General features: G+C 43.6%; 1 protein-coding gene across 2 annotated transcripts in view; it reads left to right on the forward strand.

Annotated features, from left to right (window-relative positions):
• IGDCC3 (immunoglobulin superfamily DCC subclass member 3) overlaps window positions 1-13,180 on the forward strand; it is a 59,350-nt gene that overhangs the window by 22,454 nt on the left and 23,716 nt on the right. For both annotated transcript variants that reach the window (XM_039358867.1, XM_039358868.1), the window contains one exon: window positions 11,672-11,816. In XM_039358867.1, coding sequence (XP_039214801.1) covers window positions 11,672-11,816 — 145 coding nt within the window. The remainder of the gene's footprint in view (window positions 1-11,671; window positions 11,817-13,180) is intronic.

The following is a 13,180-nucleotide window of genomic DNA, read 5'->3' on the forward strand; positions in this document are numbered from 1 at the left end:
TGGTTAGTTTCCATCCGTTGCTTCTTCTTCTGTCTTCAGGTGCTTTGGAAAATAGCTTGACTCCCTCTTCTTTGTGGCAGCCCTGAGATATTGGAACAAAGCTATCATGTCTCCCCTCGTCCTTCATGAAAGTTCTAGCTTCTGCACTGGGTACTGAACAAATGTACTGGGACAAAAAAATTGCATCAAAGTGTCTTGAATAATCAAATTCTATGAGTTTCAGAGCAGTTGAGTCTCAAGGTACCTGTCATGGTTCCAATAGATGAGACCAATAAAAAGAACTCCAAGGCAAAAAAAAGTTTCCTTAAAGAACATATTTATTTGGCCAAATAGTATCGGCACGATCAAAGGTGAACTCAAGACTGATTTTTCTCCAGTTGCCAAGCGTCTGAATTTTGATCCCGTGATCATGGGGATGCTGCAGTGGTTGTGGTAAGTGTGAAAAATGATCACAGGTGACTTTTCTCAGTGCTGTCGTAACTTTGAATTGTCACTAAGCAAATGGTTGAAAATCAGGGACTACCTGTAAAATGGAGGTGGGTGTGGACGTCTTCTCCATTTTTTTGCAATTCCTCAAACACCCCAAAGTGTTGTATACATCTGATCTATTTTTGACCTTATAATTTTCCCTGGTTTTTTACTCTTACCAAAATAGGTAGCATTAAAGTGAATTAAATCTTCAGGAGAATGGATATTGTAATTCTACCCTTTTCAGCCTCCCTCTCCGTGCACCCCCCCCCCAGTTCTCACAAAAATCCTCATTAGTGACATCTTCACAGCCCATGGAGACTGGGGGGGGGAGGGGATTTTTCATGCATTGTGTGGCCATTAGCATGAGAAAGATGGCTGGTTTGTGATAAAAGGAATTTAATGGGGAGAGAGCACTGTGATAGGATAGGGGGAAAACAAGGAGATTATTATTTTCTCCCTGGTATGGAAGGTTTTAGGAAGCCAGCCTGGCTTTCTCCAGATATATTGGTAGTACAATTCCCAGTGTTCCCAGCTAAGAATGATGGAGATGGTGGTCCCAATACATCTGGAAAGTCAGCTGGTCAGTAATCACTGACCAATACCTTTTCCTTTTTGGTGAAAAGCTGCAAGCCTCGTATACTTCTGGCTTTCCAAAGCTGCTACCACTTTTGCTATGAAAATAAAATGCATTTTAAAAGGCAAAGAGGGTGGATGGAGAACCATATCTTTGCCAGCAGGAGCTTAACAATCCCTCTGAGTATTGCTTCAAATACACATAATAAATCTGGGCTAATTCACAAGGAGTTTACAAGCCCTTTAGGGATTTTATGGGACAAAGGAAACTTTGCTAGTCAAATTCTTCTTGCACTGAGCATATTTATAGGAGATTTTCGAAGGAGCGGGCTTGGCTGATCAAACGGCCTCCTTCCCAGGGCTGAGAGAAAATGACTGGCCCAAGATCATTTGGGCCAGGAATTGTGATGCAGAGGTTAGAATGCAGTATTGCAGGCGAACTCACTACTCACTCCAGGAGTTCAATTCTCCAGGAATTCAGTTCTGAGCGGCTCAAGGTTGACTCAGCCTTCCATCCTTCTAAGGTCGGTAAAATGAAGACCCAGATTGTTGGGGGCAAGAGGCTGACTCTGCAAACTGCTTAGAGAGGGTTGTAAAGCACTGTGAAGTCTAAGTGCTATTGCTGTCATTATCACCTAGCTGATTTCATAGCTAAGGTAGGACTGGAACTCAACAGTGTCCCAGTTTCTAGCCTGATGCCTTAAATCACAGAATAACAGAGCTGTAAGGGACCTTGGAGGTCTTCTAGTCCAGCCCCCTGCTCAAATAGAACACCCTATACCATTCCAGACAAATGGTTGTCCAATCTCTTCTTAAAAACCTCCAGTGATGGAGCATCCACAAGCCTTTCCACTGATTAATTGTTCTAACTGTCAGGAAATTCCTCCTTAGTTCTAGATTGGGTCTCTCTTTGGTAAGTCTCCATCCATTGCTTCTTGTCCTGCCCTCAGGTCCTTTGAAGAATAGGTTGACCCCCTCTTCTTGGTGGTAACCCTTTAGATATTGGAACACTGCTATCATGTCACCCCTAGTCCCTCTTTTCATTAAACTAGACATACGCAATTCTTGCAACCGTTGTTCATATGTTTTAGCCTCCAGTCCCCTAATCATCACTGTTGCTATTGTTAGCTGGGGAATTCTGGGAGTTGAAGTCCACAAGTCTTTAAAGTTGCCAAGTTTGGAGACCCCTGCACTAGATCAAAATAGCTCTCATGGTTTTAAATTAAATTAGGTTGCTACGTGTCAGGGAATTGCAACTGACATAGCTTGGCAACATGCTGTCTATCATCCATGGATTAGCTGGCTGAGATTTACTGGATTCTTGGAGTAGCTTGTTGTTCAGATCTCAGCTTTGGTTCTGTTGGCTGAAGATGTCAGCAATGGAGATGTGAAGAAGGCTCCATTTCGTCTTCTTTTAGCCATCATCAGCAAAGCGTGAAATTGCCCTGGAACCGCTAAATCGTTTTCCCAAACAACAGAATCTCTGTCTTGATGAAACAGTCATTTGTGGGCTAATTAGGGAGTTAATTGTTCTAGATGTGAGTGAAGTCAAGAATTGCTTTCCACACGTGTTTGAGTGATATTTCTTGAGTGGGCAGTTGGAAGATTCAGCTAATGGCACTGTGGCCCTCCATTCCCTGAATTTGACAGTGTCTGTTTTCACTGTTCTAACATCTGAACCGAAATAAATGTTTCTTCCTTCTGGGGTTGCTGGGTCTTTTCATTTGCTTAGGATGTTGTTGTTGTTGTTGTAGTAGTAGTAGTAGTAGTAGTAGTAGTAACAACAACAACAACAACAACAATAATAATAACAATAATAATAATAATAATAATAATAATAATAATACATCCACATCTGCCTATCCCAGGTCCTGGTTAAGGACTCGATAGGTAGACAAAATGTCAAATCCAGTCTGAACATCTGGCTGACTGTGCGATGATCCATAATAATAATAATAATAATAAAAATAAAAATAAATCAAATAAACCAATTGTTATCAGTTTGTTGTGTGAACCCATTACCCCACAGGTCACTATATTGTCTGAATGCATCCAAGGTTCACTATGGACAATGCTTTGAATGTCTCGGTTTTGTTTTCTCGTGGAAGAGGGAGGAAATGTGTTTTCTAATCCCAGCTCCCTTACAGCTAGAGAACTATGTTGATTTAGGACAGATTTACCGTTCCTAACGCGTAAGGAATGACTCCCAGTGCCTCTCAAAGCCTGGGAGTGGGATGGCTGCAGCTTTATTGACCTTAGTCTGGCTTCTCTGGAGGATGTTGCCAGGGGCCAGCGGAGGGGTAGGTAGATGAGTGTCAAAAGGGCAATAGCTGTGGTCACAGGCAGGCTGGAGGCCAGGCAGATGGAATCAGAGAGCCAGACACAAACAGAAGTGTGAATTCCAGAGTCAGGCGAAAAGAGAGGAGTCATCTATGAAGCCATCGTTGGAGCAGATGCAGAAAAGCTAGGAGTCTCTGCCAAGTTGGATAAATTGGGCTCACCACAAGAACTTAAGGAGAAAGTTCTTGAGTGAGAATAATTCACCAGTGGAACGGCTTGCCTTCAGAAGTTGTGCTTACTCCGTCCCTGGAGGTTTTTAAGAAGAGATTGGACATCCATTTGTCTGAAACAGTAGAGAGTCCCCTACTTGAATGAGGGGTTGGACTAGAAGACCTCTGAGATCCCTTCCAACTTAGTTGTTCTGTTACGGTGGCCTGCCAGCTTAGAAAGTCAACTGTAACAGGAGTGGGTTACCAGCCTGCACCTCTGTTGGCCAACATCAAAATTTCTGTTGCTAATATGCGAGACAGTCGTTAAGTGAATTTTGTTCCATTTTATGACCTTGCCACAGTTGTTAAGTGAATCCCTGCAATTTTTGACTTAGTAACACAGCTGTTAAGTCAATCTGGATTCCCCAGGTCGCAAAAGGGGATCACATCACTCCGGGACACAGCAACAGTCCTCAATACGAGTCAATCTGAACGGTCACTAAATGAACCGTTGCAAGCCACGGACTATCTTTATACAGTAGGCTGCCGTTTTTCACCAAGGGCTTCGCAGCTCTGGCAGATAAGATCAGCCTGCTTCAGTTCAAAAGGCTCCTTTTACAGGAGCCAGGAGCGTAGCAGGAACCTCCAAACGGGAGCATCCGAGCATGGCTGAGCGGTGAATTCCCTCATCTTGGCAGCCCCAGCTTGGCCAGCCGCCAAGAGAAGCATAAGGCTGTGGTGAAGCTATTTTCAGTCAACAGGGCTTTCCCGGCACATAAATAGAATGGGGGGGAGACCCCCACGTGATGCCTTGCCAGAGACTGGCCATATATTCCAAGAGGCAGCTGACTCCACATTCTCTCCCTCTTCTCTCTGAAGCTTTGCCAGGAAAAAATTCAGAAACTTGTTTTAGGTGCTGTTAGGAAGAATTGCCCTTCCGTGTACAGGTAGTCTTCAGCATATGACTGCCGCTAAGCCAGGCAGTTGCTAAGTGAGTTTTTCCCCACTTTATGAGTTTTTGCCACCATTACTAAGCGGAGCACTGCAGTTGTTAAGTGAATTGTGTGGTCATTAAGCGAATGTGGCTTCTTCCCCCATTCTTTGTTTGTCGGAAGACAGGCGGGAAATTTTTCTTGAGAAAAAGTCAGATTTTCAGAGCAGTTGGAGATTTGTTCTTACAGGGTATGTGTGCGCGTAAGCCTGAAACAAGGATTGAACAGGTTCTTGCTTTTTTTTCCTGCAGAAAGAGGGGGAGTCAATCCCCACCCTCCACCCCACCCCGTTCCCCAAAGGTTGACCACCGAAATTTGTTGGCAGTGTTTTTCTGGATCTTCTTCCCCCTGTGGAATGCTTAGAGTCATTTGTGGCAGAAAACAGGGTCATTCTGACTGATGGGAGAGAATTCCTTTTCAATTTTATTTCAAAAGAGAAGAGAATTTAGAGAAAAAAACCTGCTCTGGTGTCCTTGCATTATTTTAGTGACAAGGTGGCCAAAGATGTTTGTGAGTCAAAGTGGGTGCTTGCACTTTTGCAAATGTCCTGTTTCTTTATATACAGTTCTCTCTCTTTTGTAATAAGTTTTGAAACCAAGTTTTGTTTCCTAGAATTCATGGGAAGGGTAACAGGACCGGCCCTTAACTTGCAGCACGGAAAATTTAATCAAGCCTATACACAAGAATGTGGTCACCTAAAGTCCACATTGCTACTAGGTAAGGGTCAGCAGAATTCAGGAGGGTTGAACTGCAACCATTTGTAGGAACGTAATGACTCTCAGCTAATGACGCACTTAACTCCTTCCCCAACTTGGCCTGCTCTCCTCCTACAAGCAGGGCTTTTTTTTTGTCATAGAACACCCAGAATGGAGTTCCGGCACCTTTTTTGGATGGAACCTTGTAGGGTAGGCAAGGCGGGTTGTATGACGTGTGTGAGTTCCGGCACCTTTTTTTTTTTTTAACCAAAAAAGCACTGCCTACAAGTAGAAGGAAAAAAAATTCAAGAAAGCCTTATTTGGGGGCATAGACTTATCTGAAATCATCTTTCCCCCATTTTGGTCTGATCAGCTCTGCACAAAAGGCCCAACCCTAGAGATCTTCTCTCTCTCTCTCTCTCTCTCTCTCTCTCTCTCTCTCTCTCTCTCTCTCTCTCTCTCTCTCTCTCTCAGAGGCCCCTGACCCTGGAGAAGAAGGGTCAGTCATGAGGCCCATCCCATAATTGAGAGCATGTATCTCCTGGGATAGATAGCCAAGCTAAGCTTTGGCCTTACCGGAGGCTGAACAGAGCAAAGATGGCATTTTTTGATTGTCAGGAAAGAAGGAGGTAATTATCTCTAGCGGAGCCATTGGCTGCCTCTCTAATGAAAACGACACCTTGGCCGGGCGTTCTATAAATCACAGCCTTCTTTCTGGAAAGGGGCTTTCCGCAGTAATTAATGAACCACTATAAAGACATTAAATGCAGACTGTGCATTGATAGACTGCCCTGTCATTCATCTCTATGTCATCTTCTGCTTAGGTGGATACCTGCTCCAAAGAAGGATGAATTTCCTGCAACTGAGAGCTGGCTGTGTGTGTGTGTGTGTTTCTAAGTGTGAAGCAAAAACTAGAAAAACAACTGACAAGGCATTCAGCCATTTTAGTTGAGAAGGTGCCGGCCAACATGCATTCCAAAGTTTTGTTGCATCCATTGGAAATAAAGTTTTATGAAATGTATATATGCTGTGAATAGATTGTGGGTGTTTCATCACTGGAGGCTTTTAAGAGGAGATTGGACAGCCACTTGTCTGGAATGGGATAGGGTCTCCTGCTTGAGCAAGGGGTTAGACTAGAAGACCTCCAAGGTCCCTTCCAACTCTGTTTTGTTCTGAACAAAAATGGTGGACCTTTGAACACAACACCCTACCTGCCATTACATGCAAATTTACCTGCAACCCACAGATGCCTCTTAATGACTACATTTGATAGCCGTAGCGGTGCCTCAGAACATCTCGAAAACAAGTGAGAAGAATTTAGCTTTCCTTCTTTCTTTGTTTCTCCATCCCTTTGCCAAAGGGATGATTGAGACCTTTTTCTTTCTCACCCTTCCTCTGCATCCTTTGCTGATGGCAGCAAAGATGAAGATCATATGGTTTGTTTATTGTTTCCAAAGTCCCTATTCAGTTTTGAAAGAAGTCTAGATCTTTCTTTCGGTCTACTCTAGATTGACCACCGTCCACAAGCCTTCACGAGGTTGGATGGTGAGATGGCCAGTGTCATTTTTTATTATTATTATTATTTCAACAGCCAAAACCAAGAGATAGTGGCGTTGACGGAGACATAGATAGTTTGAGAGACCTTGAGGTATTTTGTTCAGATCTGGGGCTTGGAGAAAGAAAAGTGGGCTTCCCAACACATCGCTTGGACAAGACAGAGGTTTCCTGCATGGCTGGTAGACAGAGAAAAGGGTCTTTTAGTCCTTTTCATATTTTCCTACACTTACGTTATTTTTAGTCTATTATCTCCTCTTCATCCCCAGAAAATCTATGAGGTCTGTGCCTTCCCTTCCTCCCCCGTCCTATTCCCAATGCTGCTGGAGAATCAGAGGGCAGGGATGTTGTTCACACTTGGCTACTCGCAAAGAACCCTCCATTCATAGCAAGACCTCCAGGGCCTGTCAGTGGCAGCTTTGGACAATAGCAACATTAGACACGGAGGCCGAAACTCCAGTTTATGGCAAGGTGGCCTGAATAACTAGTGGTCTTCTTCTTCTGAGTGGTCTTTGCTGGGAGAGGGGGGAAAGGACTTGTTACAGTGTCTTTTCTCTGAACATCTCAAAACTCTTAGAAGGTCTAAAGCAGTGTTTCCCATGCCTTAAAATTGTCAAGTTTGGGAAACACTGGTCTAAAGCAAAGAAGGTTGGACAGGATGGGAAAGGAAGGAAGAACGCCTAGGGGAATTTGAAGACCTTCACGTCCATCCCTTGAACTTGCTTTCTGTCCTTTAATTTCACTTCCTTTCATACCTTTAGGCCCCAAAGGGTGCCCAGCTCCTGCTCTCTTCCTTCCTCCAGGGAGAAATCTCTGCAGATGACTGGATTGGCAGCAGTTTTTTTCATGAGGCAACTGGACTTTCTTGTTTTCCTTTGAAGACGTTTAGCTTCTTATCCAAGAAGTTCCTTCTGGATGGTGCGGAATGGAAGGATTTATACTCCTTGCAGACAGCTGGTCATTTGCATTCTTTTAGTCGTTGAGGCTAGCCACCCGGAGGTTTATTTGTGGAGAGGATGTCTTGGGATTCCATACCGTAAAAGGGATATACAAAAAGAGGAGAAGGACAAAGTCTATGAGGCAGACCCAGAAGAAGATGGAGAGACAACCTCAATGACACACTACAGCAGCATCAAAGAACAATGGTTGAGGTCTCCAGATGAGCAAGAACCGGAACGTTGTACGTCCCTTGATAGCTAAGGTGGTTATAGAATGATAGAGAGATGGGCAGTGAATGAACCATGTCTGCAGCCTCCTCGGAGTCCCACCCCTCCATTCAGGTCCAAAATCTGGGGTGGGCTTCTTCCTGCTCACTAATGGTTTTCTAAATGAAAATAGATTGCCCGCTAATAATTTCTATTTAGTTTTCCACTTAGTTTTCCACGGAGTAAATAGAGTTTGGGTCTTGTCTGTGTGTGTGTCTGTGTGTGTTTTTTGAGGCTCGGGTCTCCCCAGATGAACATTTGCAGCTTGACCATGAGGCTGTTTGCACCCAAAATCACTTGAAACAGCTGTCATTGCAACAGTAAATAAAATGTAGGCTGCATCGGTGTCTTTTTTTTTTTTTTAAAGCAGTATTTTATAACACAAGCCATGAATGTTTAATGCAAGCTGCTTTGCCAAAGGTGGTGATTTTTTCCCAGGCGCTGTTCATGAAAGACGCATCAGAAGGGTGCAGACCGGCATATTTTACTTGACATCCTCATCGCTGAATTATTTATGGTCTGCCTTGTTTTATTCATGATAAATATTAATACCGGCGTCTTTAAGAGGTGTGAGTCTTGCAGCGTCTTTACCTGGAAGAATGAGAATATTGCAATGAAGCGACGGGCGTGTTGTTTTGTCCCTTGGGCTGTCCTCGGTCAAATAAACGCTCCACTCCTGCAGTTCCCAGGGAATGGCATTATGTCCTCTCCACAATCTTTTCTAGCCAGCTTGCTAGAATCTAGCAAGCTGGCTAGAAAGCTGGGGACAATTTCTTTTCACGTCTGCTTTGTTGGTTAGCTTCCTATTCAGCAAATTCAGAAGCTTGCCCAGGGATCATCTGGGACTTTGAGAGAACTGTTATAAGATGAGGACTACCTGTACTGAGAAGGGCGCACCTGAGTTGGCGAGCTACTTGCTTCATGATTTCAGCATAAGAAACCCCCAGAGAAATAAGATCTTGGGTTTAGGAGAAGACATGGTGCTGCATCTGTTCTTAAAACTGCACCGTGAAGAGGAACAGGGACTGGAAGGCGTCGGAATCATTTCAAGGGCAGCGCTGAACTTATGCTCAGAGGTGTCACCAGGAAATTAAACGATGAAATAATATTAGATTCCCGAAAGAAAGCCTCCATCTCTGTATACTGGGATTTATGCCTGCTGCAGCCAAAGGAACTCTCGGCAGGCTGCAATATATATAAACAATACCGTGAAATGTCTACGGTATAATAACTTCAAATAACAATCACGATAGAAAGTAATGCCAAGAAGCTTCTATAATCATAAAAGCAGGGGGGGGAATGAAGACGGGCAGTTCAGATATGAGCCATTATAGAACTAGATTTACAGACTTGACTGAATAACAGATTTCATAACAACCCTGATAGCTTTGATGGTTGTTGTTGTTGTTCCCTCCTTTCCCATAGAATTCAGAGTGGTGCATATGGGGATCTCAACTCTTTTTCATAGCAGGGCTTTGGCACTCTCTCCGCCCGTTGGGTGAGATCATCTGTCACCAGGGACTGAGATGTCATCAAGATGCTGATGACGCTCAGCTGTGTATCTCAGTCTGTGGTGAGTTAAGCCTTCTCCGTGGTGGCTCCCTTCCTCTGGAACATCACCCCTCTGGAAATTAGATTGGACTCCACTTTGACACTCTTTTGTAAGGCCATGAAGAAGTGGTTCTGCCAGCGGGCCTGGGGAACCCAGAGCAGAATGGAGCTCATTAAGTGGCTGGTATGAGAGTGTGTGTTGTCTGGGGTGTGTGTGTTATTATTTTATTATTTTATTTTTTTTACTATTTTTATTCCTTTTATGTTGTGTGTTGGTTTCCCGTAAGCCGCCTTGAGTCTCTGTGAGCGAGTTGGCAATGATATAAATTTTCTAAATAAATAATGGACCAGGTTAGCACTATGTTGGTAGTCCTTGACTTTACAACAGTTCCTTTAGTGACCATTCATAGTTACAATGGCACTGAAAAAAGTGACTCAGGACCCTTTTTCACACTTGCCTTGCAGCATCTCCAGGGTCACATGATCAAAATTTGGATACTTGGCAACTGGTTCACATTTATGACGGTCGCAGTGTCCCCGGGGTCACGTGATCCCCTTTTGCGACCATCTGATGAGCAAAGTCAGTGGTGGAAGCCAGATTTGCTTAACAACCTAGTTACTGACTTAACAACTGCAATGATTCACTTAACAACTGTGGCAAGAAAAATCGCAAAATGGGTCAAAATTCACTTAACAAATGTCTCGCTTAGCAACAAAAATGTTGGGCTCAATTGCCGTCATACATCGAGGACTACCTGTAGTCATGTTGGCTGTGGTTCCCCCAATCCAACATGTTAATGGCTACAGTCAACTGTCCTTAAAATCTAAGCATGTTGATGTTCAGCCTCACTAGAGCACAGCAAGGTACAGGGAAAATAAAAACCACACAACGCTACTTCCGTTGTGCTTCTACCCTGGTTGGTTGATGCTCAGAGCTCTTTTCTTAATGCAGTCAAACGCCATTAGTGTTGAAGGGCCTTCTCTAATTTAATAAACTGTTCCCAAATTGCATTAAAACCAGGTTTGGGTTAGGTCTCCCTTTGGGGGGGTGAGAAGGAGGCAAGAGAAGGAAGGGCTAAGGCTGAATCAGCATGCAAGGACTTCCCCTGAAACGCAGTAATCTGGCACTTAGAGCCGTGGAGGTGGGGAGGGGGAAGAGGGGGGTGGGACAGCCCATCTTTAATGTATGAACCGACAGGAGAAGCCTCCCATCTGTTGGAGCCCAATGGGACGCTGAAGGTGAGTGATGAATCTTGTCTGACATCTTGGTCCTCTCCCTTTAAAGAGAGGCACTAGTGTTTTCTTTGATGTAAGTTGCAGAGAAGAGGGAGGCGCCCACGTGCACACGTGGGTTAACTCTTTAACTCTGTTGTCGCCTGAAGGCATCTTGCAGAGGACAACACAGGGGAAGCAGAACCAAAAGACACCCTTTTGCCACGGGGGGGGGGTGGAGAGCCGGCAGACAGTTGTCCAAGGCTTTGGGCAGTCACAGCTGCTGATGTTTAGGGCTGTTTCAAACCATCAGTAGGTTTTCTGAGCTTCTGGGGACATGCTTGGAGGCTAAAGAAACATCTCAAAGCTGTTGAGTGGGGAATTCAGTGCTGGGTGTGAGCAACTTCATGATATAGTTCATTTATTTGATAAGCCTATAATAAACTTTTCTATCTTCTTTGTATATAAAAAAAAACTCTCTCCTCTCACCTCACAGCCCAGTCTCTTGGAAGTAAAAATATAGAGCTGGTTTTAAAAATGTATTATAATTTTTCTGTGCTTTTTATGCTTTTAATTCCAGCATCCTATGTGGGTTATTTTACTTTCAAGAAAGCAGTAACCTGCTTCCCTGCCTCCTAAGACAATGGCCGGGTTCTGTCTGAGAAGATGCTGAAGCACAAACAGCCCATTTTATCACACTCTAGTATGTTGCGTGAACCTACCTGGGATTTCCAGGAAGCAGAGATTGTTTTTATTTATTTATTTATTCATTTATTCATTCATTCAATCAGTACAAACATCCAGGTCAAATATATGACTCTGGGCCATTAACAACGATGAAAAGCAACAGCAGCTATGCCATATCAGGTGACCCCCTTTTCAAAAAGATCCTTAATTCTGAGCGACGTGTCTTGTGTCTTCTCTTTTAGCTATGTCTGACTTCCACGTACACCCCCAGAGTGCCGTGGTGGAAGAAGGAGGTGTTGCCCGCTTCCAGTGCCAGATCCACGGCTTGCCAGAGCCCATGATCATGTGGCAGAAGAATCATCTCCCTATCAGCACAGATAACAACAGGTAAACATGTCCGAATAGCCCAAACTGGCTAGGAGAGGAAGGTGTCTTCCCTTCTCAGAAGTCTGTTGATCCAGGTTTACAAGGTAGAGGGCACTAAATACATGCCAGTCATTTTGTCCCTTAAAATCACAGAAAGTCACCCTTGGCGTCCAGAGGGACAGGCGGGCTGTTTCACGAGCCACGTCCCAGGCTGATTGAAGTAGGGCAGCCAACATCTGCAAATGTTGTTTCTTGTCATCCCAAAAGGGAGAAAGGACAACCCATAGATCTGTCCGCTTGATCTCTGTACGGATAGTCCTTGATTTACGACAGCCACGGGGTGCAACATTTCTCTTGCTAAGTGAAACATTTGTTAAGGGAGTTTTTGCCCCATTTTACGGATCTGTCTCACCAGGGTGGTTGGGTGAATCGGTGGTTGGGTGAATCGCTGCAGCTGTTCAGTTAGTAACACAGGTTGTGAAGTAAATCTGGCTTCCCCATTGACTCTGCTTGTCAGAATGTTCCAAAAGAGAATCACATAACCCCAGGACATTGCGACCGTCATAAGTACGAGGCATTTGCCAAGCATCTGAATTTGCTGCAATGGTAGCGTGAAAAAAAGTCATAGGTCGCTGTTTTTGGTGCCGTTGTAACTTCGAAATTCTGTGTCATATATGTGTGTGTGGGGGGGAGTATATAAATACTCTTTTGTCATGTTTATGTAATGTATATTGGAGGTACTTACTCTTTGAGAGTTGAATGCAACAAAATTTCATTTTAATGTCTGCTGATTAGTGTACATTTAAAGTGACAATAAAGTATCCTCTTCTCTTCCCTTCCCTTCCATTTCTATTCTATTTTATCCTATCCTATTCCTATTCTATTCTGCATTCCATCCTGTCCTATCCTATCCTATCCTATTCTATTCGCACTTGGATTGGAATGTAACACTTAACAATAGTCAGAATGGGCTTGTCCCCAAAAAGTAATAGGATAGATATAATAGATGAGGAGAATGCCACGGACACCATGAATCTTGACTTCATCAAAGGTTCATGTAAGGTGTCTCATGATATCTTTATGAACAAAATGGCAAAATACAGACTAGATGATAGAATTGTTGGATGATCCAGTACATTCTGCTGATTTCTTTTAGAATTACTTTTTTGTTCTTGTTCCGAAGGCAATGTCAAGCCTTGTATTTATTATTTTCCTAATACATTATTTTTCAAACCTGATCTCCTGTTCAAAACAGCTTTCCCAAGGTTGGTATATAGAATGTTCTCAAATTGTAATTGTGAAAGTGAACAGATAATTTAAAAGGCACAGTACAGTTAACTATAAAAACGTTAATTGCTTTGAAAAATTCCATCACAGCCTGCAGA

This window comes from Crotalus tigris, unplaced genomic scaffold (assembly GCF_016545835.1).
Source record: "Crotalus tigris isolate CLP2741 ecotype Arizona unplaced genomic scaffold, ASM1654583v1 scf7180000019068.10715455, whole genome shotgun sequence".
Lineage (NCBI taxonomy): Eukaryota > Metazoa > Chordata > Lepidosauria > Squamata > Viperidae > Crotalus > Crotalus tigris.